We start from the raw sequence: 24901 nt of genomic DNA on the forward strand, positions 1-24901 counted from the left end.
CTTGCTTGCATGCAGGATCTGGATTTCACTGCGGCACCAGGGGTGGACGCAGGGAAATTAGGGTAAGTGAAGACCCAACAACCAAGTGAAAGCTAACCGCCCGTGACTGACCAACAGCACAGCAGACTCTTAACACGCAGTTCAGTGGAAATCCACAATGAGATAAAGACAACCTCGGTGTGCGCCACAAATCTCAATCCTGAAGATCTCTCCTTCCAGGGATGCAGCTTCTCCATCTGTTTTTGTTCTGAGACAGGGACTCCTGCTCTATAGCACTGGCTCTCAACCCCCTTGGGGCTGCATATCAGATTATTTACATTACTATTCCTAATAACAATAAACTTGCAATATGAAGTAGCCATGAAATACTTTTATGGCTGGCAGTCACCACAACATGAAGAACTGTATTAAAGGGTCATAGTGTTAGGAAGGCTGAGAACCACTGCTCTTGAGCTAGGACTGACGTTGAACTCACGATTCTCCTGCCTTTACCTTTGGACTGCTGGGATTACTGACCTGCTTCCACACTGCCTCAAGAACTGTGAAGGAAACCAAGTGGATGGCTTCCTTTTTTGGTCGTTTTTGTTTTATGGAAGTACTGGGTATTGGCTTTATGCATGAGCAGAGCCCCAACCCTAGATGCAGCCTTTTTTTTTTCTTTCCTCCTTTGAGACAAGGTCTCTCTATGTAGCTTTGGCTGGCCTGGAACTCACTAAGTAGACTCACAGAGATCCACTTGCTTCAGCCTTCAAGTGCTGGGATTAAAGGTGTGCACCAACACGCCACACACACACACACACACACACACACACACACACACACACACACACGTATGTATCCACACACAATATACATGGTGCTAGGTTTCAAATTCACGTGTGTTAGAGAAGAGTGCATGTGACAAAACTAGATGAGAGCCAGGTGTGCAGGACACACAGAGTCCTGGCACCCAGGTGTGCAGGGCACACACAGAGTCCTGGCACCCAGGTGTGCAGGGCACACACAGAGTCCTGGCACCCAGGTGTGCAGGGCACACACACAGTCCTGGCACCCAGGTGTGCAGGGCACACACACAGTCCTGGCACCCAGGTGTGCAGGGCACACACAGAGTCCTGGCACCCAGGTGTGCAGGGCAGACACAGTCCTGGTACCCAGGTGTGCAGGGCACACACACACAGTCCTGGCACCCAGGTGTGCAGGGCACACACAGAGTCCTGGCACCCAAGATGAAGTGGAAGAGCTTAAGCCCAAGGATTCCAGATTAGACAAACATAGCAAGACTAGCCATCTTATTAAAATAATAATAACAACAGTAGCTTACCATCAGGCATGCTGAGCCATGTACAGCGTGCTGTCTGGGAGTCTGAAGCAGAATGTCGTGAGCTTGGGAGTTTGAGGCCAGCCTGGGTAACAGTGACATTTTGTCATAAACCAAAACACCAGTTGGAAAAAGTTTTCTTGTCAAAATTATCAACAAGTCTGGCTAAAGCCCTTCTAGGCACAACACTATAACCATATCTGGCTTAGAGCACACAGATTTACACCGTGACATTTTTCAGTGGCTGCCAATAACCATCCAGATCCCAGGAAGAGCACCCAGCCGTTGGAATCTTCCAGAACAGAGCTGTGGAGAATCACCTCAGGCAGGCTTTAGCTTCGCAGTGACGCCGCCTTAAAAACATTAAAACCCAGTGGGATCCCGCCTGGTGTAGCAATGCACACATGTCACTCTGTATTTACAGACAAGACTGACCCAGCAACTGTCAAGTTCACGGTATATTTAGGCTTGGGAGTTTGTTTATGTGAAATCCAGACACAGAGCCAGACTCCCTCACAGCAGCCAGGTACCCTTCCGCGAGGGTCAGGGAGACCTCAGAGCTCTGCCGCAGCTGAGCAGACTTGGGAATACTGGCCTAGCAGGGCTTCCACTGATGTAATCTGTGGGGAGTTCTGTGTGCTTGCCCCTGGCCACCAGGGGCTCCTGCTCCAGAGAGAAGAGATGGCTCTCTTACCTGCTGCACACGCTTAGCAGCTAGGAACCAGGTCTCATCTCCACTTTCCCTAGAGGTCCCTGCCTCCAGCACACTGCTAGCCTAGTGGCCAAGGCCCATTAGGTTTTACCTTGTTTACCCAAGTTTCCCCACTTCCTTCACTGTCTCACAGGTCCATGGGTGGAATACCACTTAGCCAAGAAATTGCTGTGCCCATCTCTGGGTTTTGGCTTTTCCGTTGGTGAAAAGGAGGATCCTGGGAAATGTCAGCGACATTTTAGAAGGACAGCAGCGTGGCATTGCTGGTAGATTACGTTTTCAGCCAGACTGGCTTCCATGAAACTTAGGATTTCACACTCATCACCAAAGCTTAGGGCTTTCTGGGAGGAAAACTTAACTTTTGCCCCCAAAGTTTCTGCGACTAGAGTACAATTAAAAAAAAAAAAAGCAAAGCTGTTGCCGGATGTTGTAGGGACAATTGTAGTTTCTGTCGCTTAGATAGCGGAAGCAGCTGTACAGATCACAAGTCTGAGACCAGCCTGGGACCCCAGCTCAACAGTAAAATAATGATGGTAAGATAATTAAAGAAAAAGAAAAACGAAAGGCTGTTCCAATGCTGTTGGTACCAGCACAAGGGTCTCAGGTTTCTGGGCCTATTCGACCACAAACCCAGAAAAGCCCTCTCTGAGCTGGAGTTAGGGCCCGCCATACTTAAGCAGAGTCAAGAGACAACCGACTGTCGGGGAACTTGCAGGCAAGGAAAGCATGAGGGAAAAGACACCAGCCTGGACCGCTGGAAGAGTCTGGGCTCGCCTTCCGGCTCCATCTAAGGCTAGCCACCAACGGAAAAGCTCGGGCTCCATCATGAGACCCACCTGGGTAAGGGCACCGGCAGGTGTGTTAAGGGTCGGCACCCAGAGCCTAACTGCGCACACCTCCCAGTGCGACTCGCTGGTCGCCTCAGCCGCGCTCCTGGGGTGCAGGCTGCACCCGACCCGGCAGACCCTCGGCGCTAGGCCCTAGGCTTAGGGTTTTAGGCAAAGTGCCTCCCCCCACGCGACCCTACGGACTGACAAACCCACAGGTCCCCGAGCAGCTGGGAGTTACATCTCTGCAGCTCCCGAGCCTCAGTTTCCCCAACCCCACACGGACAAGCACCCCGAGGAGGGAACGAACTTACAGAGGTCCGGGGACTCGCACCCTTTGTGGCCCGGCGGCGCCCCACCCCCAGCGAGGCGCACACAGTAGGCGCTCCGGAAACGCTCTCCGAAAGGAGGAGCGGGCCACTTCCTGCCCCCGAGCTGACTCCTGGAGTCCGGGTCCCACCGCTCCGCCCCCGGCCCGGGCCCTGTGGCATTCCTAAGGTGGGTGGGCGCAGGAAGGAGGTGCCGCGGGCCCGCCCCCTCCGGCGCGTGGGAGGGGCAAAGCCCCCCGGCTCCGCGGACCCGCCCCCGGGGGTGGGCGTAGCTGGCCACGCTCCGCACAAAGTTTGTTTCTGCCTCGGGGCGGTGGGGGAGGGTGCGGCGGGCGCGGTGGGAGGAGAGGGGATCTGACGTCAGGTCGCGAGGTGCTTTCCAGCCGCGAGCTGTCAGGCGGGTGTCAGACCCGGCAGGTACGCGGCGCGCTCCCCCGGCGCCCCCCGCCCCGGCCGGGCCGTCCAACACCCCATCGCGGCCGCGTGGGCCGGAAAGTCGCCGGGGAAGGTGAGTGCGGGGCGCTGGTGGGCTGGGGACGAGGGCGGGGGCGCGCGGACAACTTGGAAAGTTTCTTGGGGCGGCTGGGCGGGGGAGGGGGCGTCGTCCCGGCGCGTGCGACAGTGGGTGTGTGAGCCCGGGGGTGTGAGTCCCGACCGCTGAGCTCTGGCGCGGGATGTCCGGGGGAGTGGGTTCTTTCGGGATCTTTTGGGGGGAGTCGGCTCCCAAAGATCCCATCCTGGGAGAGAGCGGCCGGTGCCCCGCAGCGGGGTGAGCGCGCGGGGAGCGGGTTTGTTTGGTTTCAAAAGTGCACGTTGCTAACCGCCGGCTGCCCCCCCTCCCCTCGGCGGCCGAGCTGGACCGGGGGCCGCCGAGTGACAGCTGGAGGTGGGGGCCGCGGGCGGGGCCCCAACGAGGAGGGCTGGGGAGCCCGCGCGAGTTCCCCTTTCCTTTGGAACAAAGGAAAGTCTGTCTCCGAGGCATCTGTCACTCCCGGGCGGGCCAAGACTGTGGGACGCGTGGGGCTGGCGACGCGGAGAAAGTTTGTGCGCGCCGGGACCCCGGGGCCAGGCGAGGGGCAGTCGAGCCTTCTGCGGGGGCTGTGCGCGTCCCCGGTGCAGGGGGGCGGCCAACATGGAGTCTGGGCGCAGAGCTGGGGGGGGGGGCGGCGCGGAGGTTGGAGCCCAGCCCCCTCTCTTCCCCTCCCCCTCCGGGCCGAGTTCGGAGCACAAAGCCGAGCGCGCACGCTCCGACGGCCCCGCGCCCCAAGAGTCAGCCTGCGCGAAGTACCGGGGAAGGGTTTGGGAGCCAAACTTTTTCCTGCCCCAGAATGGACACGTGAGTTGTTTTTTTTTTTCTTGCAGAGTTCCCCCGGGCCAGGTGGCGGGCCGGCAGAGGAGCTGTTGCATGCTTCGTGAATCTGGAGGGGGCGGGGAGTTATGAGGGGTGAGGGTGCCTTGAGCGCGGGCCGAATCGGTGGCGCCCCATGAGCCATGTGCTCTGCTGCGCCTGGGCCGCGGGGGAGGTTGCGCGCTTTGTGTGAACCGCTGAGAACTTCAACCTCAGTGTGCGGCCTGGGGGAGAGAATCTGGAGCTGGGAGAGTTGTCAGAAAGTTCCTGTGGGAGTGGCTGCAGCAGATGGTGTGGTGGGAGTATGTAGGAGATTGCTTGGGGTGCAGGGCCCAAGAGGTGCAGCCAATAACCCAGTTAGGGTGAAAGCTGATGGATGGCTAGTATGATGACGTGCGTGCTCCTCGGTCGGAGAGATCGTGGGTGGGCAGGTCACTTGGAGTTCGTGGGTGGGCGGGTACAGGAGTTAGGCTAGTCTTAAGAGTCGTTGTAGTCGTTGGTCCTAGGTATGGAGTGTAAATTGTGTGCGTTCGTAAAACTTGGGGAGCTTGTGGGATGTGAGCGATGGGTCGGGTCGGTTACTTGAGCACTGTTAAACTTGCACGGCTAAAATCGAGGCATTACTGGGATGTGTTTGTATGGGAAACCTGCAGGCGAGCTTGGGGTGCAGGATGCAGAGGTGGAAAAGTTCCCTCTGAGGGGTCCTCCTCTGGCCTCACACTGGGAACTCTGAAGACTGGATTCTTGGCTGGCAGCCAGAGTGGAATTTGTAAAGATGACCTTCAGTAAACTTTTCACAACTGCCAGGGCTGCATCCCTGAACTGCTGTCCCAGCTGTCCTGGTGACTGAAATGCAATGTCTGCTCTCAGAAAGCAGACCATTTGTGATACTTTGAGAAACAGTACCTCTGAGCAGTGCCCGGTTCGCCTCCAGGTGGCCTGGCTGAAGGTAGACCCTTCCCTCGAAAGTCTGGCTTAGCCAGCCCAGAGATCTGGGCTCAGGCCCAAGTCGAGGAAACAAAACCTGAGCGATGCCAGACTCTGTTGGCTAAGCCTGCTGGGGAGCAGTTAAAAGGCAGAGAAGGGAGGAGCCTTGAGATTCTGGCACAGCCATGGCCTAGAACTTGTGCTTTTAAAATGTAAATTTCTTTTGCTTTTGTGAACAGGAACTTTGGTGGAGGAGCAGCTGATGTGAGCTATCTAGGCAGAAAACTTCCTTCGTTGAACAGGGAAGGAAGGAGGGCTTCAGATTCAGAGAAAGGAGGACACCTAACTAGGATCACACAGCACAGCAGAAGCTGAAGCAGGGACCAGAGCCACACCTCATTGCTCTGGATCTGAGACCCAACCCCCCGGAGAGGGTCTAAGAACCAATCATAGGAATGTCTCACTACTCCCTGCACTCCACAGTAGCTGGCCGCAGGACCATCGTGAACAGTTTCCAGGCCTGCCTCTAGGCCTTGGAAGGAAAACTACCCGATACTAAATACTACTTTATAATTTTTTTAGTATTTTCAGGTTTAATCTTTCTTTTTTGTTTTTTTTTTGTTTGTTTGTTTTTTCAAGACAGGGTTTCTCTGTGGCTTTGGAGCCTGTCCTAGAACTAGCTCTGCAGACCAGGCTGGTCTCGAACTCACAGAGATCCGCCTGCCTCTGCCTCCCGAGTGCTGGGATTAAAGGTGTGCGCCACCACCGCCCGGCCCAGGTTTAATCTTTCTAAACTTTATGTGTATGAGTGTTCTGCCTGCACATACGCATGTGTACCTCAGGTCAGAAGAGGACACCTCATCCCTGGAAGTGGATTTATGGATGATTGTGAGCTGCTGTGTGGATGTGGGGAAGGCACAGCCCCAGAAAGTCACTTTTAAATAAGAGCAAGCTGGGGGGGGGGGGTGCTGGAGAAATGACTCGGTGGTTTTAGAGCACTTGTTCTTGGAGAGAACCTGGGTTCAGTTCCCAGCACAGGCACATGCTCACAACCATCTGTAACTCTTAATTCCAGAGGATCCTCCTCCCTCTCCTGGCTTCCCAGAGTACTGCATCTGTGGTGCCAGGCATATACTAGGCAGAACATCTATATGCATTAAAGAAAAGAAATAAAACCTTGGGAGGAAGAAGGAGTAGAGTAAGAAGATAATATTAATCAAAGAATATTATAGTATATAAAATTTTAAAATAAATAAAAACAAAGGCTAATGCCTTTCTGTCCCCCGAGCCCTAATTAACTGCTAATCCAGCCATGTTGTAGCAAGCACCGAAGTGTACTCTCTCTTTTCTAATTATTTGTTTTACATGTATGAGTGTTTTGTCTACACATGGGTGCACACAGAGATAACAAGAAGGCATTGAATCCCCTGGAACTGGAGTTACAGATGGTTGTGAGCTACCATTTGCGTGCTGGGAACTGAAGCAGGTCCTCTGGAAAAGTAGCCAGAACTCTCAACTGCTGAGCTATTTCTCCAGTCCCACTGTACTCCTTCTTATGACCAGATAATTCATTTGTCCCGCCATCTGTTGAAAGTCTTGATAGTTTCCACCTTTTGGCCGCTGTGAACATTTGTGCACAGGCGTCGGCATGGCCCCGTGTATGTGTTTGAATTCAGGGTCATGTGGTAACTCCTGGTGCCTTTGGCAGCTTTCTTAATCTGCTCCCTCATGTATAAAATGGTAAGTTTCTCCTGTCCAGGGGCGCAAGAGGTAATAGTAAGTTTCCAGGACAGCCTGGAAAGCAGAATTCGAGCTGGGCATTGACAGTGGGGGGAGGGGGAGCAGAGACAGGATCATGATTTCAAGACCTGCCTGGCCTTTTAGTGAGACCCTGTCTCAGTGGAACTACAGTGGAAACTGTAGTCCTTTAGAGTCCTATTCTGTTTTTAAAGGAGGTGCCACACGTTTGAGTAGTCCCTTTCTTTGTTCCATGAATTGGCATTTAGTGTTCGTCCTTCCTTGCTCAGCTTTGCTGAGCATCCATCCTTGCTCAGGCTATGGTAGTGTCCAAAATTTGGAACTCTGACTCGTTTTTATGCTGGTGGATTCGTTAGGGGACAGGCTTAAGTGGTAATGTTATTCCCATCCCCTTTGTCACTTGCCCTAGGCTCCCCAGAGGTCCAGCCTAGCCCCTAGGCACCATGTCGGACAGCGACCTAGGTGAGGATGAAGGCCTTCTGTCACTGGCTGGCAAGAGGAAGCGCAGGGGGAACCTGCCCAAGGAGTCGGTAAAGATCCTCCGGGACTGGCTGTATCTGCACCGCTACAATGCCTACCCTTCAGAGCAGGAGAAGCTGAGTCTCTCCGGACAGACCAACCTCTCGGTGCTGCAGGTAAGACAGGACCATGCACTAGTCTCTAGCTCCGCCCTTGCTCCCCTGTGCAGGAAGATGAGAACACACAGTCAAGTGGGGTCACTGCAGCTGGACTTGGCTGTTGGTCTTCTGAAGGGATAAGGAATTGTTACTAGTGCCATTGCTGACCTTGAAGGTGGGAAGGTGCTGAGCAGCTGAGATTCTATGCAGCCCACTATGCTATGACTTGATTGCAGGACAACAGGGTTCTGCAGTGTGCTTAAAGATTGAATTGAAGGGACTGAAGAGATGACCAGTGGTTAAGAGCACTTCCTACTCTTCCGTGGATCCAAGTTTGATTCTGCACTGTTATCAGCCTGCTCCAACTGATGCACCGGTTTCTTGCCTCTTGAGGCTCACATATTCCCATGAATATGTGAGCCTTTTTGTTTGTTTTGAGACAGGGTTTCTCTGTTTAATAGTCCTAGCTGTCCTGGAACTAGCTCTTGTAGATCTGGCCAGCCTCAAACTCACAGAGATCTGCCTGCCTCTGCCTCCCAAGTGCTGGGATTTAAGGGGTGCGCCACCACTACCCGGCTAATTTTGTCTTAATAATAATAAAAAAAAATTTTTAAATTGAGCTGGAGGTAGACAGATTGGTACATACCTATGATCCCAGGAAGAAGAGGACCCTGATGTTTCTCTCCAGTGCCTGGTGGAACTGTTCGGAGGAACAGATTTTGGACTGGCTATATAAGAACCTTTGTAAACAACACACAGGCCACACTCGAGATGTTTGCTCTTGAAGTAATGTCTCTTTTTAGTTGTCCTGTTGACCCACAGAAGGCTTTGCTCTGTTTCCATAATGCTGACCTGCTCAGGACCTTACCTCCCTAGGAGATCATGCAGTGGGCCCTTGGCCTGGCACCAGGGACTTGTCCCTGTCGTGCTGGCTTCCCAGTTCCTTTCCTGAGCCCGTAGCTTTCCTCCTGTCCTTTCCTCCTTTCTCCAGCGCGCTGGCTCCCTCCTTCCCTCACTCCACTCTGACCTTGCTACTTCCCAAGCTTCCCAACTCTTATTCCTCCTTCCTTGAAAAGGCGTGGTAAGCTGTCAGCCTGCAAAATTCAGCCTAACCTAGTGGCTAGCCCAAGTCTGTCCTGAGACCGGGTCTGGATTCTTAAAGGGCTGGTTGGCATCCTACCCCTTCATAAGAGGACTCTGGCCCTTAGCCAGGCTGCTATTGTCTCCCTCGGCCACATTTCCTCAGCTGACAATGGGAAGAAGCTTGGAGCATTCTCAAGATTTCCAACACCGTTTGGGGTGCTTGCCTCTCCTCTCGTTCTTGTACTCCAGGGGTTCATAGCCAGGGCACTCGGCACCATGGAACATTTGATATTTACATTCTGGGCTCCTTCATTGGGCCCAGCTCCTATTTCTACCATACCTTAAGGAGCATCTAGTTTGCAGGGGGAGGGGGGCTGTGGGGTACAGATTGATGATTCCTGGGACAAAGGCAGAGGAGACAGGGTAACGCAGAGATTGGGGTCTCCCAGTAGGAACCCCTGGGAAGTGGCTTTGAACTTACAGGCCCTAGAGGCACATAGGCAAAAACAAAAGGCCTGGAACTTGAGAGCAAAACTGCCTAGACAGTCCCCTGGTCCCCCTGCCTCCTGCCTTTATCCTCCAGTCACAGAACTACAAATCTGCTCATGCCACACACAGGGACCCCACTATCCTCATGGGATCCAGACTTCAAAGCACCCCAGCTTCCTTTTCACTTCTTCCTGGGTCTGGCGCCTGGTCATGAGCATCTGGGCACATTTGTTTCCCCCCTGGCAGGGTGCTTGTCTTGCGGACGCTCTGGCCTGCAGCCTGTTTTGAGTCATTGCTGACATCCCTATGCTCCTCACACCTGTCCTGTCAAACCACTTGTCAACTGTATTGGAACTGCTTCTTGTCAGGGACACTAGTTCTCAAACCTGAGGGATGTCCTGCCCCTTTTTGGGAAATTGGGCTGAGTAAAGCACTTGCCTAGCGCACCAAAGGAACAGGGTTGCCCAGCATTGCATGAAAGAGCTGTTCTTGCGGTCCTGCCTCTCCTCAAGATATTAGCTTAAATCATTCTTACTATGTCCTAAGTGTGTACAAATACAAAACTGACTTAAAAACGTTCAATTTTGTTCTCATATATAGCTATAAAACTAATTTTCCAAAGTAGGTAAACAAAGAGCAATGAAATTTCCCCTAACTGCGCTGTGTATTCTGCCACCTGCCCCTGCTGTGTCATTGACATGATGCACCTACTCATGATCAGCATGGAGAGAAAAATCAAAACATACTTGTAAAGACCAGTGGGTTCCCTAGGACCGCAGCATCCAAGTACAGGGCAGGGATCAGCCACTGGATCCCAGTGAAAGATGCCTACACTCAACCCACATTAGCCTCAGAAGTGTGCTTCTCAAGACTCAGCCTAAAGTACCTGTGTGAAAACTGTCAGCTCCTGGCTCCCTTTTTCAGAGACTTGATCCCATGCGTTCCCTTGTCATCGCTGACAGATCGCCTGTCACTCAAGACAAAAATTCTATGGCTCCTGCCAGCCTAACTCCCATCACTTGCCTGGTTACTATAGGTCTCTCTGACCCACATTGGTGGCCGACTGTGTACCAATTACCACACTCCTTACTCTGACCAGGGAACCCCAACCTCTAAAGAAGTCAGGTGTTTCCACAGAATTGGGGCATTCAGATGGCAGAGTCCCGAGGGGGTGGGGAGCCTTAGCTTTGTTGTTATGGCTCCACCCTGGGTGGTTTTGATCCTTATCTGTCTGGTCAGTAACTGTGGCTGCAGAAAATGGAATGTTCAAAGAGAAAATGTCGTAGCTCCTCAGTCACAAATCCCCGGATGTCCCTGTCCGTATTCGCTTTCAAAATGTCCTTTGCTCTTAAGGAGGTTTCCAAACTGCCACTAAGCCACAATCCTTGCCCCAAAGGAAGAGAACTCAGATGCACTCACCACTGGCCCCAACAGGTATCTGCAGCTGCCAAGCTGGTTTCTTCTCCAGGGAGCTTCTCTTTTGATTGTCTCTTTTAACTTGCCCTGGAGCCATGCATTAGCAAGTCAATGAGTCATGTAAGTAAATGGTTTGCTGGGTTTTGCCCTGAGCCAGGCAATTGGGAGACAAACCCTAAAGAAGATCTCTTGTGGAGGATTTTCACTGGTCCTTTTGACAGTTAATGCTCCAGTTATTGGTTGGACTCCTCCGGGCTCCTGTTTACTGGACTGCCTGGAGGGTCCCAGCTTCACCACCACCTGGTCTGCACGGGAGGTCTCTGTATGCTGAAGGCAGCCAGGCAGGCTCCTCCCTACTAGGCCCTCCCTTCATTTCAGACTCTCCTGAGCAGCAGGCCCCCTGGTAATGCCCTTGGGTAATAGAGGAGCCTAAGTGAGCCGGATGGAAGGTGTGGCCTGAGCCCCAGTACAGGCAGACACTGTATGTACTGTCCTCACCAAGCTGGGGCTTCCACAGGCAACATGTCGCCTGTTCCCAATACCCTTTGGTGTATTTTTTGAGCTTCTATGTGACATTTTTCACTTGAATAAAAGAACTGTCAGCACTCATGAGAACAGGTTACACCAGGGGAGAAACGGATGTTCCTAAGCCTGGATAACAGCTCTCTGAGGCCCTTGTTTAAAAACATGAAAACATGTATTGTCAGATGGAGGTGGTGGCTCACATCTGATCTCCAGGAGGATTGCCACGAGTTCAGGGTGGCCTGAGCTATAGAGACTCTGAGGAGGAAAAATGGACGTAGCAAGTTCTATGGGCTACATAGTGAAACCCATCTTTAAAGAGGTAGGTCGGTAGGTAGGTAGAGACAACAAAAACAGCTTGTCAACTCCACCTCGTTCTCCCTGCCCCAAATCCATAAGCCAGATAGGAAATAGCTATTCCAACAGATTTTTTTTTTTTAAATCTCTTCAAGGAGTAGGTGTGTAGGGCAGTGGTAGGGCACTTAACTAATATGCATGAGGCCCTGGGTTCAATCCCCAGTACTGGGGTGGGGGATGGTGGAAGAAATCTATGATGAAGGGTTGAGCGTGTAGAGCTTAGTCAACAATCACAGAGTACTGCCATGAGTTCCCCGCAGATGTGCAGTTCTATGGGACAGGAAGGCAAAGCGATAGTCTACCATGCATCGGGGTGCAGGGGAGGGGGGTGTCCTGGGACTGTGCCCACACGGCTACTGATTGGTACCCAGAAAGCCTTCCTACTTTCTTCACAGTGATATTCCTCCCAGCTGTGCTAGACAGGTCACCAAAACAATCCCTGTTCCCTGCTCCCTCCACCTCACACCAGAGGTAAAGTTAGAGAGATGCATGGCTCCTATTACAGATGGCTGAGGGAGGCAGGACTAGGAAGCAGGTGGGCAGGTGCTGCCCTTGGTGGGAGAAAGGGTCTTAAGTTCACTCCCTGCCACTGGCCGGTCATATTGCAGCCTTCAGACCTGAGACCTACGGGAAAGTTACTGGACTCCTAGCAATGGCTACCGCTTCAACAGTGGAGGTCGTCACAAACCCCGCGTCATAGACTGGTGATGACCAAGTGAGCAGGTCCGTGTAGAGCTGAGGTTTCATGCTAGAACGAAGCTCTTAAGGCTGTGAGAATTACTTCGCTGTCCCTGTGGGGGACGAGCAAAGAAAGGGACCTCTAACCAAGAGGGCGAGCATCTCAAGGCAGTGCGACTGGGTACATCTCTTCATCTCTACTCCCTCCTCTAAGGCTCTCAGGGTGAAGTGGCTGGGAAGACACCGATGTTAAAGGTGCTTAAGCTTGTTTCTCCTACCTTCCTACCCAGCCAGCAGGGCAGCCCACCCGGCCAGTGTCTGCCATTGCCGTCCTACTGTGTCTGTCTACGTGGGTGTGCCTGGTGACACTGGTAAAAATCCTCCTCAGGGGCAGGCCCTCCTGAAGGTGGAGCAAAGAGGGAAAGAAGGGCCACAGGTGCCTGTCTCCAGTCAGCCTGACAGGGCTCTTCTGTGGGATGGTGTAACTTGCCAGCTGCGCCTGCTGCAGATCAGTCTCCAGCACGGCTAGACATGGCAGAGAGCCCATGGGAAAACTACACCCAAAGGCTTCCTCAAGAGACTACCAAGAAAGAAGCCTGATAGCAGGGACAGAGATGGGTACAAGAGCCTGGGTCTCTGGTCTCCTACGTAGACAGTAGGGAAGTATGACGCATTGGTGCAGCTCTTGGGAAGTAAGAAGAAAGCTTTCCTACTGACCCTTCTTTCCTATAGCAGCTGGTACTTAGTACAGACTCTGAGTGTATCTGCTGACCAACTAACAGGACAACAGGATTTAGCATGTAAACCTCAGTCAGACCACATGGTGTTCCCAACTAGTGAGGTCAGCCCTGCCACCAAGAGCCCACCATTTTCCATGTCCTCTCTTCCTTGTCGATTTTGTTGTTGTTGGACGTGGGGTTTGTTGAACTTGGTTGTTTATTCTGCCCAGACTCCTGGGCAACACACATTCACAATCTGTCCATTAGTCCTTTTGTTTGAGGCAGGGTCTTATTAAATAGCCAAGTGGACCTCAAACTCGACCAGAACTTCCTACCACAGCCTCCCAGTATTGGTATTACAGGTGCAGACCATCTCAGCTGGCTTCACTGGCTCAGTGGCCTTCTAGCATTTGCTACCGTTTCCCCAGTGCTCTATGTGATTGGTCCTGGCCTTAATGACACTTTCACACAGATCCCTTAGCCTTGTCTCTCTGATGACTAATATTGATTTTAATTAAGGAAGGGTTTGTTTTTATTGCTCATAGTTGCAGGGGCCTGGTTCGTGGTCACTTGCTCTTTGTTTCTAGGTTAGTTAGGAAGCGGTGGCATTACAGTAGTGGGGGGGGGGGCGTTTTATGGCCAACAGGAAGTAGTTAGAGAGGGATCTCTTGGGTTTATATACTATTCCTTCCTGTTTCTGGGTCATTCACCTATTTGTTTACTACCATTGCACAACCAGATAGATGTTAGCACCTCAGGGCAGGGGACACAAGTGTTCTATGGCAGCCCCAGCATGCACCAGTGACTGCCTGACACACAGTAGGCAAACAAATGATGTGAAAAGAAGCCCTGAAAGAGAGCAGGGAAAGGAGGGGGCTCTAACCCAGCTATTCTAGGCCCTGCAGCAGCTGGGCTCTGGGTCCTGAGACAGATATGGAGAGACATTTTTCTGCCAGGTGGGATCATGGTTCCTGCCTCACTGAGCTTTAAATCTGCTCGCCAGGGAAACTGGAGACAGCCCAACCCATTTCATGGTTAGAAGGAAATCCTATGCACTGTGCTGAGTGAGTGGCGGCTGTTGGAGAACTCTGCCTTGGAGACATGGAGCCTTGCACCTCTGTCCACCAGTAGGCGATAAAGCATCCCAGAAAAAAGGGACTGTGTTATGTAGAAGGGATAGAGTTGTTTGGAAGTTTGATTTGGTTTGGTTGTCACAGCTTATCTGTGCAGCCCTGGCTGTCCTGGAGTTCAGATCTGCTGCCTTCGTCTCCAGAGTGCTGGGACTAAAGGCTGGCTTGTGTGTTTTGTTGTTTTGTTTTGAATGAGCAGGGCCCAAAAAGCTGTTTCACATGCTCACAGCAGAAGAGTAGGAGGGAATGGTTTGGAAATGGGGCAGGAGGGCTTTAGTGCCTGGCTCAGGAATCTGGACCCAGGCTGGCAGTGGGAGACAAACAGCCTCTTTCTAGCTGGGATCGCCAGCCATTGCCCTTTGCAGAATATTACACCAGCCAAGAGGTCAGAAAGAGAACCATGAAGCTAGGAGTGTTTTGTTGTTGTTTCTCGAGACAAGGTTTCTCTATGTAGCTCTGGTTGTCCTGGAACTTGCTCTGTAGATCAGGTTGGCCTTGAACTCAAAGAGACCCACCTGTCCTGAGTGCTGGGATTAAAGGCATGTGCCACCAGCGCCCAGCAGAAATTGGGGGTATTAAAGAGTCTTAGGCTGGGGATTAGCGCAGTGATATATCACTTGCCTAACATGAGCAAGACTGTGGGTGCTGACAGGGCAGCCTACAGGCACCTTGAGCTTTGTAGCATGTCACACCATACCACAAGGGGTAGCAAGCCTCATGGTCCTGGTGTTGCTTGGAAACTCCTTCCTCTCCCTGACAGCTCCCCTGGTATCCCTGTGTCCCTCTGATCTAGAGCGGCTCTATAGGCTGAGGAGTAAGTCACTCTCAGCATCATTCTTGCTATACCTGCCTACATCTGGCCTGGAAGCCAGTTTCTAAACGGATCAAACCTTTTCTTCCTTCACCTCTCCTAATGTAATCTGAACTACCATCCCGTCTCCGCTTCCAGCCTGTTGTCTACATAATAGGTCACTCCTTTGCTTAAACCCTTCTGTGGGGTCGGTAAGGTGGCCTGAGGGTTAGGGTTAGTAAGATGGTCCAGTGCACAAAGCCTGGTGACCTGAAGTTCAATGCCTAGGGCTCACAAGATGGAAAGAGAGAACCAGCTCCCACAAACTGTCTTCTGAACTCTACAGGCAGATGATGCACACACTCAAGTGCGAGTGTGCGTGCACACGCACACATTGATTCAAAACACAAAACTCAAGCAGGATGGTTACACACCTTTAATCCCAGCACTTGGAAGACAGAGGTAGGTAGAGCTCTTGAGTTCAAGGCTAGCCTGGTCTATAGAGTGTGTTCCAGAACAGCTACAAAGTGAAACCCTGCCTCAAAAAAGTAAATAAATAAACACAACTCACAGCTCCCTTTGTTCATAGAAAGACTAAATCCTCACGCTAAGAGGTGACCTCCAGTAACCACACTGAGCCCAGCCACACATGCCTGCCTTCAGCAGTGTTTTCATAAAGTACTCTACGGCACTGCTCCTGCTCCCTACCCAGCTCCCATTTCAACGCTTGCCTTCCAGATTTCCTATTTATTTTGAAATAGAGTCTCATTATTTAGCCTTGGCTTTCGTGGAACTTTTATCTAAACAAGACTGGCCTTGAACTCCCAGAGTCCCCCCCCCCCTCGTGACTCCTAAAGTCTGAGATGAAAGGTGTGTCCGGTCACACCCATCAGCCTTTTAGATTCAGCTGAAGAGCCACTTCCTCAGAGGCTGTTTCAAGTCCACACCACCATTAGCTTCCTCAACACCACTGCCCCATCCCTCCACTGGCCAGCATCTTGTCTATTGTTTGCTGCTGTGTCTCGGTATCTGGAACAGTGAGCGCTGTAGAGCTGTGTTGCAGGGTATTTGATTGTGTTGTGACATCCCAAGACTGTGTTACTTAACAAAGTTAACTTTGAATCGGGGCGGAGCCAGCAACTCATTAACAAGAGTTAGTGATGGAGAATATGGAGGACCTAGGATTGGAGAGTGGCATAGGGAGAGACTTGGAGATCCTTGGCTTTTTATTGAGCCCCTTTTTGGTCTGGGAAGTGCAGAGAGATCAGCAGGTCACTCTTTCTTGACTTCTTGGATCTAGCAGGTTTTCGCTCCGATATCTGAAATATCTGACTCCTGAGTCTTTACTGGTAATAGAACAACTCAGATAAACATTACATAGCTGTTTTGAATGGAGCTAACTGATGAGTCTCTTAACACTTGTTTTAGATATGTAACTGGTTCATCAATGCCCGGCGTCGCCTTCTCCCAGACATGCTTCGGAAGGATGGCAAAGACCCCAATCAGTTCACCATTTCCCGCCGTGGGGGTAAGACCTCTGATGTGGCTCTCCCCAGGGGCAGCAGCCCCTCCCTGCTGGCTGTGTCTGTACCGGCTCCCACCAACGTGCTCTCCTTGTCTGTCTGCTCCGTGCCGCTCCACTCAGGCCAAGGTGAAAAGCCAGCAGCCCCCTACCCACAAGTGGAGCTGGAATCCCCTAAGGCTCTGGTGACCCCTGGGAGCACGCTCACCCTGCTGACTAGAGCTGAGGCTGGAAGCCCCACAGGTGGACTCTTCAATACGCCGCCACCCACACCCCCAGAGCAGGACAAGGAAGACTTCAGCAGCTTCCAGTTGCTGGTGGAGGTGGCGCTGCAGAGGGCCGCTGAAATGGAGCTTCAGAAGCAGCAGGGTCCGGCACCCCCATTACTACACGCTTCCCTTCCTCTAGTCTCAGAAAATGCCAAGTAGGCACCTGCTACCAGGCGGCTTGAGGTTCAAGCCAGCTGTCCCAGGTTCCTGGTTCACTTCCCCTTCATACAGAGGGCTATCTATGGATCACTGCCAAGCATCGGGATCATCTGTCCAGAGGTCTTCAGCAGAGAGACAGCAGCTGGTGTCTCTGCACTGTTACGGGGCCTGTGCTCTGCTGACTGCATTCCTTCAAGCTTCCTATCGGAGGAGACAAAGGCACCAGAGCCAGGCGTGGTGCTGCTGCTGCTTCTCCAGAGAGCCCTGGGACACCTGCACTCCGACCCGCTTTCCTAGGCAGGCTCAGGAAACCTGCCAAGTTCAGACTTGAGCTGGGTCCAAGCTGCCCCTAGGCTGTGCCTCTTTTGGTCAAGCCAGGTGTGCGTGCACATTCCAGCTTACTCGAAAGAAAAGGCCCAGCAGATGTCACAGAACCGACTTCAGTTGAATGTTTAGATTTTTGCTAAATTGTTTCTTTTCTTTTTGCTGTGCTCTGTCGATGGCAGTAGGTAGCCCGGAAGCACAGGTGTGGGGAGAGAGCACCTTATGCGATGGAGCTTTATAGACGGGTGATCTGCCGCTGCACCGGGGTGATTGTATAAGGGACCAGCAGAATAGCTGCAGCTGTGCTGAATTCCAGCTGGAAGTGGTTGTTTGAGTCTTGGTTTGGATTACTCTATTGTAAAAGACAGAAGAAAAATACCTACAGGTGTTGGATTATCTACACCAGGCACAGAAGGGGATAAAGCCACAGCCAAATCCAGCTGAACCAGATAGCCATTTAGACACATCAGAGATGGATGATAAAACCCAGAGACATACTTGTTTTTATTGTATTTTGGGGTGGTTAAGCTAGACTGAAACAGCTTTTGTTTTCTCTCTCTCTCTTTTGGGTGTCGTCTCCCCCTTCCCCTTATTTTTTTGTAGCCTGTTTGGAGTCATTCAGGAGTTTGGCCAGATGTCGAAAGCACCAGCATCTCCTGCTTTGGGAAAAGTGAGCCATCTGCTGGTCAGGAGGCCCTTCAAACATGCCACTGTTCACAAAAGTAGCTGGGACCTTCGTGGGGAAAGGGGCCCAGCACCTGGGAGCGGGTCTGTTTCACCTCCTTTCAAATTGGAATTGCAAGGGCCTGCCTAAATTTCCCAGGGAAACAGATCACACGTGGTTTTGATCTCTTCCCTTCCCTCCCTTTTTTACTTTGCTGTTTTGTTAGTTTTCAGCAACAGTATACCCCATCTTTATATATCTTAAGAAACACTAATCCTAGGTTTTTATTAACCAAAATATTTGTGTTCTGAATAACCAGAAGATTTGAGAAGCCCTTACTGTAATTTCCTGACATTTACTAGGTTGTAAACACAGAGAAGGGGCTCCTGGGTGTTCACCGACTTAGAGTGCTTGTCCCAGAGAAACACAACACCATTCTGGCCTTTCTAGGAAGCCCCCTGCCACTCATAGGCTTCCCTACCTCTCCTGAGTGGCTTAGCCTCATCCCTTGCTGTGCAAGTGGGAACTGAGAGATTTGCTCTCTGTAGGGGATTGCTTTCCTAGGCTGGATCTCTTGCCTCCCTCCAAGAGATCTGGCATCCTCACCCCCTCAAGGCACTGCTGGGGAAGGATGAACATGGCAGCTTTGTAGAATTCGCTGTTTGCCCACTTGTACCCCACTGTCCGTGAGCCTAGATCCCGTGATTGCTGCAGAAGGCCTACAGTAGGGTGATACTGGGATGAGCGGGAGTTTTCTCCCCCACAGTGCACTGAGCAGGGGAGGGGGGAGGGAGCCGTGCTGCTGACATATTCTGGCATTCCCCCCTCCTGGAATAAAATGGGGCATCTGAGGGGTGGGACAGTCTCTGCTTAGGTTGCTTGTAAAGATAAATCTGGAGAAGCATGGTTGTCCCATTGAACAATATTTGAGCAAAAAACTACTGTAAATAACTGGTTTTTGTCTTTTGTCAAATAAAGTTGTTTGTTTTTATTTTTAAAGTCAAACTGAATTCTTTTTAATTATTTTTGTTTTATGAACTTTGGTGTTTTGCTTGCATCTAATATCTGTGTGAAGAGTTGGATGCCCTGAACAGGAGTTAGAGTTGCCTTGTGGATGCGGGGGAATTGTATGTACCCAGGCCCTCTGCCAAGTGCAGCCAGCGCTCTTGACCACTGAGCCATTTCTCCAGCCCCAAACTGAATTCTTGATTGGACCCACTGTGCTTTTGAGACAGAGCAGTCACTAAGGTTTTTGTTGTTTTTTTCGAGACAGGGTTTCTCTGTGTGTAACCCTTGCTATCCTAGAACTCGTTCTGTAGACCAGGCTAGCCTCAAACTCAGATCCACCTTGCCTCTGCCTCTGACCAACCACTACTACGTCTACTCTTCCTCTGACCAGCTAGGTTTGTGCATTTCCTTCTGATCACAGGTAAACACTGGGTTGCTGAGTGATGAGTAGACTTGGGAGCTGGCGCATTTGTTCCCGAGTGAGGAAAAGCATATTGCAATTTGATAATGCACACAAAGAAGCATGTGTAAGGTCTGAGCACATCTGCTTCAGCCCCAGCTGAAGTCAGGGTGACTTCCACTTCCCTCTGTGTCAGCCTGTAAGTTCCACTTGCTCCACCAGCTCTGGGTGCATTTTGCCACATCTAAATTATAATTGTGCTGTAAAGTATGAAAGCCAACAAGAGTAGTAAATGGCTCTGCTGGGTGCCTGGGCCTCTGCAGTGATTATCTTAAGTCTCTTGCTTCAGGGTCACTGAGAGACAGCCAGACGCAGTTCATGTAGTGGTGAGTGGCTAACCACTGCCAGGCATCCAGCTATCTTTATCTTCAGTGTGGGCTGCGAACTTCTACAATCTAATCTACTGGCTGGTTGGGGGTTTTTTTTTGTTGTTTTTTTGTTTTTTGTTTTTTTTTTAAAGATATTTTAGATTTATTTCATGTGTAAGAGTGTTTTGCATGCATGTGTGCCCCGGAGGTTAGAAGAGGGTGTTGGGTGCCCTAGAATTGTAGTTACAGGAATTGAATTTGGTTTTCCATCACCATGTGGGTGCTGGGAACCAAACTCAAGTCCTTGGCAAGAGTAACAAGTGTTCCTAACTGCTGGGCCATATCCCCAGCCTTGGGTTTTTGTTTGTATGCTTTTGTTTTTTGTATTAGACTCTCCTGTGTGAACACAGTCTGGCCTTGAATTCATGATCCTCCTATATACAAGGTTAAAGAACTGAACCCCAGTATTCACCAGGGCCTGTTATCACCCCCAAACTAGACACTGAGGCCCAAGAGGAAGAAGTAAACCTCAAAAGAGATTTGTTTTTGCTGGGCATAATACACTTCCAGTACTCTAGGAGTAGAGGCAGGAAGATCAGTGACTCCGAGGCTAGCCTGGGCTACATAGCAGGATGCTATGGCATCTGAAGAGTAATGTTCCGTGTTGTTGTTTGGGCCTGAAATGTCCCCTGAAAACCCTTCAGTTAAAAGCTGCTGGAACCTGATGGGCTTTTGGGAAGGGGCTTTTTTTCCCCCCAGATCATGAAAGCTATAATTGATTAGTTGATGGGTGTTTTTATAATTTAGTGGCATAGGGGAGTAGGAACTAAGAGGCGGGGATTAAGTAGGTCCCTGGATGGGCCTGCCCTGGCAGAGTCTATACCGTGGCCCCATCCTTTTCCTGTTTTCCTTTCCCTTCCTTGCTAGAGTACAGTAAATACCTTTGCTCCCCCTTAAACCTCTAGTCAGGCCCGAGCCAACATAAAGCATCCTTTAAATGATTTCTCAAGGACATTGGCCACGGTGATGAAAATGTGACTGCTAACCCCGAAGAGGAGCAGTGCTTAGGATGGATCCACTTCGTGAGGAGAAAGAACTTCTATAAATACTTTTCAAAGAACTAAAACCAAAACTGCTGGGAGCTACAGATGTAGCCTGGTTGGTAGAGTAGCTGCCTGGCATTCATGACGCCCTGGGTTCGATCCCCAGCACTCACAATGGTGACATAGTCCAGGCATGGCAGCTCATAGCTGTAATCCCAGAACTCTTGTAGAGTTGACAATCAGAATTTCAGCCTGTGACTTGCCTGAGTGTGTAAAGGTGCTTGCTGCAAAGCTTAATCACCCCGGTTCAATTCCAGGGGCCTGTGTGAGAAAAAGATCTGACTAGAGATTGTCCTTTGCTCTCATGTATTGTGGTACATGTGTCCCCCTCCTCATGCACACAAATATAACTTAAAAGTTGAAAGTCATCTTCAGCTATATACCCAAGTTGGAGGCTACTGTTTTGTTTTTAATCTTACTATGTAGCTCAGGCTAGCCTCAAACTCCGGGTCCTTCTGCCTCAGTCTTCCAAGATACTAACTACATTGGTCTTTTACTGTGTGTTGGGAGGGAGGGTTGGGATCAAACTAGAGATTTCCCACCTGCTAGGTATATGCTTTACAAGTGAGCTATAACCCAGCCTCCAATCTTAACAGTTAAAAGATAAAGGAGAAAAGGTCTTCCAGGTGGTGTTGATGAACTTTAATCCCAGCACTTGGGAAGCAGAGGCAGGCAGATTTCTATGAGTTCAAGGCCACCCTGGTCTGCAGATTGAGTTCCAGGACAGCCAAGGCTACACAGAGAAACCCTGTCTCAAAAAAACAACAAAAAGATCTTGGGGGCCAGAGAGATGGCTTAGCAGTTGAAAGAATACTGACTGCTCTTCCAGAGTCCGGGGTTCACTTCCCAGCACCCACATGGCAGCTCACACACACCTGCCTGTAACTCCAGTTCCAGGGGACCAGACACCTTCACATAGGCATACGTGCAGACAAAACACCAATGCACATAAAATAAGAATAAATTTAAAAAAAAATATAAAACTGGGCAGTGGTGGCAAATGCCTTTAATACAAGTGCTCAGGAGGCAGGGACAGGAGGATTCTAAATTCAAGGCCAGCCTGGTCTCCAGAGTTAGTTCTAGGACAGCCAAGGCTACTCAGACTCTGTCTCAAAAAAACAAATGGATGGATGGATGGACGGATGGATATAGACAGACAGATGATAAATGGATCCTCCCTGAACTGTCTGACTTCTTAGCCCTCAGCAGTCTATAATGACCAGAAGGCCACCTTCCTGGGATTGTCACTTAAATCACTACCCTCTCACCCTTGGGCTCCACATCATAGACTGAGCCAAAACTACGCAATACACAACTACACCTGGACTTCCCTGGCTTCATCACTACATAGCATGGGCAGTCGCTTTCCCCACAGTACGCAGGTTTCTGTGATCTGTCAGTGTATCTGAGGCCAGCTGAGCTTACCTTCCTCTCCAACCTCACTGTAAGCCGTCAGGGACACGGGCATTCAGTGGAAAGGAAACAGTCACGGTTGAGACCATATGTTTGGCATGCTAAAAACCCCACACCTTACAAAGACAAATTGTGCTCTACTTCCAAATCTGTCTCCCATCCTCAAACCTGTTTTCATCAAGTTCTTGCCCATCTTAGACCACCCAAGATGTTTATTTTAACCAGATGGATGCCCTGGGATTCAGCCAGATCCCTCACTTCCTAAGATAAGAAAGCCTAGAGAGAATTCAGAAAGGGAACCAGTCAGTCTCACGCATGACTCACATACCTTCTAGGCTAGGGCTTACCAGGACTGCCAGCTAGGCTTTGTCCAAAAACCTGAAGCACAGATCAGGTTTCCAGCACCTTACTTAACATCTAATTTGCTGGTCACCTTGAGCTACACGGCAGATCCTTCCGACCACAAACCTTCAAAAATGTCTCAGATTCTTATGTAAAATTCTTATGTAAAAACAAAATCTATTAAATCTAAGAATTAAAATTGAACTTTACAGTCTATAACACAAAGAGTTGATGGTTTTTTTCCCTCCTGTAAAAGCTATTTGCAGGAGTTTAGGGTTGGGTGTGGTGGAATGATCCTGTAATACACTGCGGATATGCAGGCAGGAGGATCAAGCGTTGGAGGCTAGCCTCAGCTATAGTGAATTTGAAGTATGGACTACATGAAACTTTGCCTCACTAAATAAATAAATAAATTGTCCTGAACATATGTAGATCAGGCTGGCCTTGAACTCACAGAGATCCACCTGCCTCTGCCTCACAAGTACTGGAATTAAAGGCATGTGCCACATTAAAAAAAAAACAGCTGAATCTCACGCTGTAGCTTAGGCTTGTCTTGAACTCCTGATCTTCATGCCACCACCTTCCAAATGCTAAGATTACTCCAACTTTGAGCAATCCACATGGACACATCTGCACATGCATACACACACTCACACAAACATACACATAAATAAATAAAAAGCTTGGGGGTGGGTAATGAAACAGTCTCATTATGTAGTCCTAGCTGCCTCAGAACTCACTCTGTAGTCCAGGCTAGCCTTGAAGTCACAGAGATAAACCTGCTTCTGAGTGCTGGGATTAAAGGCATGGACCAGCACACATGGTAAAATAAACTTTTAAGAGTATACATAGGTTGGGCATGGTGAGGCATGCTTTTAATCTCAGTTCCCTGGGGAGTCAGAGGCAGGTGGATCTCTGTAAATTTCAGGCTAGACTCGTCTGCTATGGGCTACATAGTGAAAGCCTATCTATAACACACACACACACACACACACACACACACACAGAGGGAAAGGGGATTGGAGAGATGGCACAGTGCTTAAAAACTCTGGCTGTCTTCTGAGGTTCGATTCCCAGCACCCGTGTGACCGCCCACCACCATCTGTAACCCAGTTCTAGGAGATATGTCACCCTCTTCTGGGCGCCAGGTGCACAAAGTGGTGCATAGACATACAATGCAGGCAAAGCACCCATGCCATGGAATGAAATAAATTATAAAAACAAAGCAAGTGAGAAAATCATGGGTTTAGAGTCAGATAGACCCAGAGACGACCCAGTGAATACAGGCTACTTTGCTGCATAAGAGTGATGTTCCTTGATCTACTGGCTTAGTAGTAACACACTGTGTGGGGGGGTTGTTTTTGTTCATTTGAGACAGATTCTCTCACTTGTATGTTAGGCTAGCCTTGCTAGGTAGCCCAGGCTAGCTGTGACACAGGATCTTGCAGGGTAGCCAGGCCAGCCTAAAACTCCTGCCTGGGCTGCCACGGCATGGGATACCCCAGAATGAGTACCTCTGTACAAGTTCGCAGGGGGTGCAGCTGCTACCGGCCGCCCAAAACATACTCTGTGAAAGAGCAACAACACACAGCGAGGGCGCAATACATATCCTGACAGCTACTACACCTACTACTTTTCTACGTCCCCTGCCAAAGTTCTCTGTTGGTTCCAACTTGCCTTATCCTTTGAAAAGCATTTTTCCCCCTTGGGATCTTAGCCTCACGTTTGTCAGAAGAGCATGCTGGGCAAGCTGAGTTGATAAGTTATACAATTTTTCCCCCTTTTGAGACAGGCCCTGCTATATAGCCCAGGTTGACGTGGCCTGGGACTCACCATTCTCCAGATGGTAGATAGACTCGAGCCATTGCCAGGCGAGGTAACTTTATTTTTTTCCATAGTCATGACGGTGGATGGCGAACAAAGTCTTGAGTAACTTGTAGGTTTGGGGCAGAACTCACAGTCGCTAACTCCAGCTGGGCAGCGTAGGGCTCCAGGGGACCAAGGACCTGGCTCTGAAGGCGCGCAAGTAGCAAGGCCCCTTCTACTGGGGCTCAAGGGGACGAGCCGCGACTCATTCGGCAACGTCAACTTCGGCTTTCCTCAGTCTCCACAGCGCCTCCTCGAGGTCAGAGCGCCTCGGCGCTGCGCTTGTCCCTTCTCGCTCACCCTACCTAGTGCCTGATCGAAGCTTTCCGTCACTTCCGCTCAGCGGAAGGCGCTTGCGCCGAGGCGTCGCCAAACTTTAGGACAGAGGGCTGCGTGGCTGCCGATTGGCTGCGTGCGCACGTCGTAGAGGGCACGCCCCTCCC

General features: G+C 50.6%; 2 protein-coding genes across 5 annotated transcripts in view; one reads left to right on the top strand and one right to left on the bottom strand.

Moving 5' to 3' along the window:
* Positions 1-3922, bottom strand: part of LOC142844415 (uncharacterized) — an 18885-nt gene extending 14963 nt beyond the window's left edge. The window contains exons 1-3 of the mRNA XM_075962849.1: positions 3608-3922; positions 3172-3540; positions 1322-1403 (exon numbers count right to left, since the gene is read on the bottom strand). Of these exons, the coding sequence (XP_075818964.1) occupies positions 1322-1403; positions 3172-3540; positions 3608-3922 (766 nt within the window). The remainder of the gene's footprint in view (positions 1-1321; positions 1404-3171; positions 3541-3607) is intronic.
* Tgif2 (TGFB induced factor homeobox 2) lies at positions 3273-16970 on the top strand. 4 transcript variants are annotated; one of them, XM_075962791.1, is made up of 4 exons: positions 3548-3694; positions 7629-7854; positions 16449-16548; positions 16666-16970. In XM_075962791.1, the coding sequence occupies exons 2-4, from the start codon at positions 7663-7665 to the stop codon at positions 16968-16970; spliced, it is 597 nt and encodes a 198-aa protein (XP_075818906.1). In that variant the 5' UTR covers positions 3548-3694; positions 7629-7662. The 4 variants fall into 4 exon arrangements, with proteins under 4 accessions (XP_075818904.1, XP_075818906.1, XP_075818903.1 ...); XM_075962789.1 differs by lacking the exon at positions 3548-3694 and adding an exon at positions 3273-3355 and having other exon boundaries at positions 16449-16970; XM_075962788.1 differs by having other exon boundaries at positions 16449-16970.
* Positions 16971-24901: the final 7931 nt, after the last annotated feature.

This window comes from Microtus pennsylvanicus, chromosome 2, assembly GCF_037038515.1.
Source record: "Microtus pennsylvanicus isolate mMicPen1 chromosome 2, mMicPen1.hap1, whole genome shotgun sequence".
NCBI classification, from domain to species: domain Eukaryota; kingdom Metazoa; phylum Chordata; class Mammalia; order Rodentia; family Cricetidae; genus Microtus; species Microtus pennsylvanicus.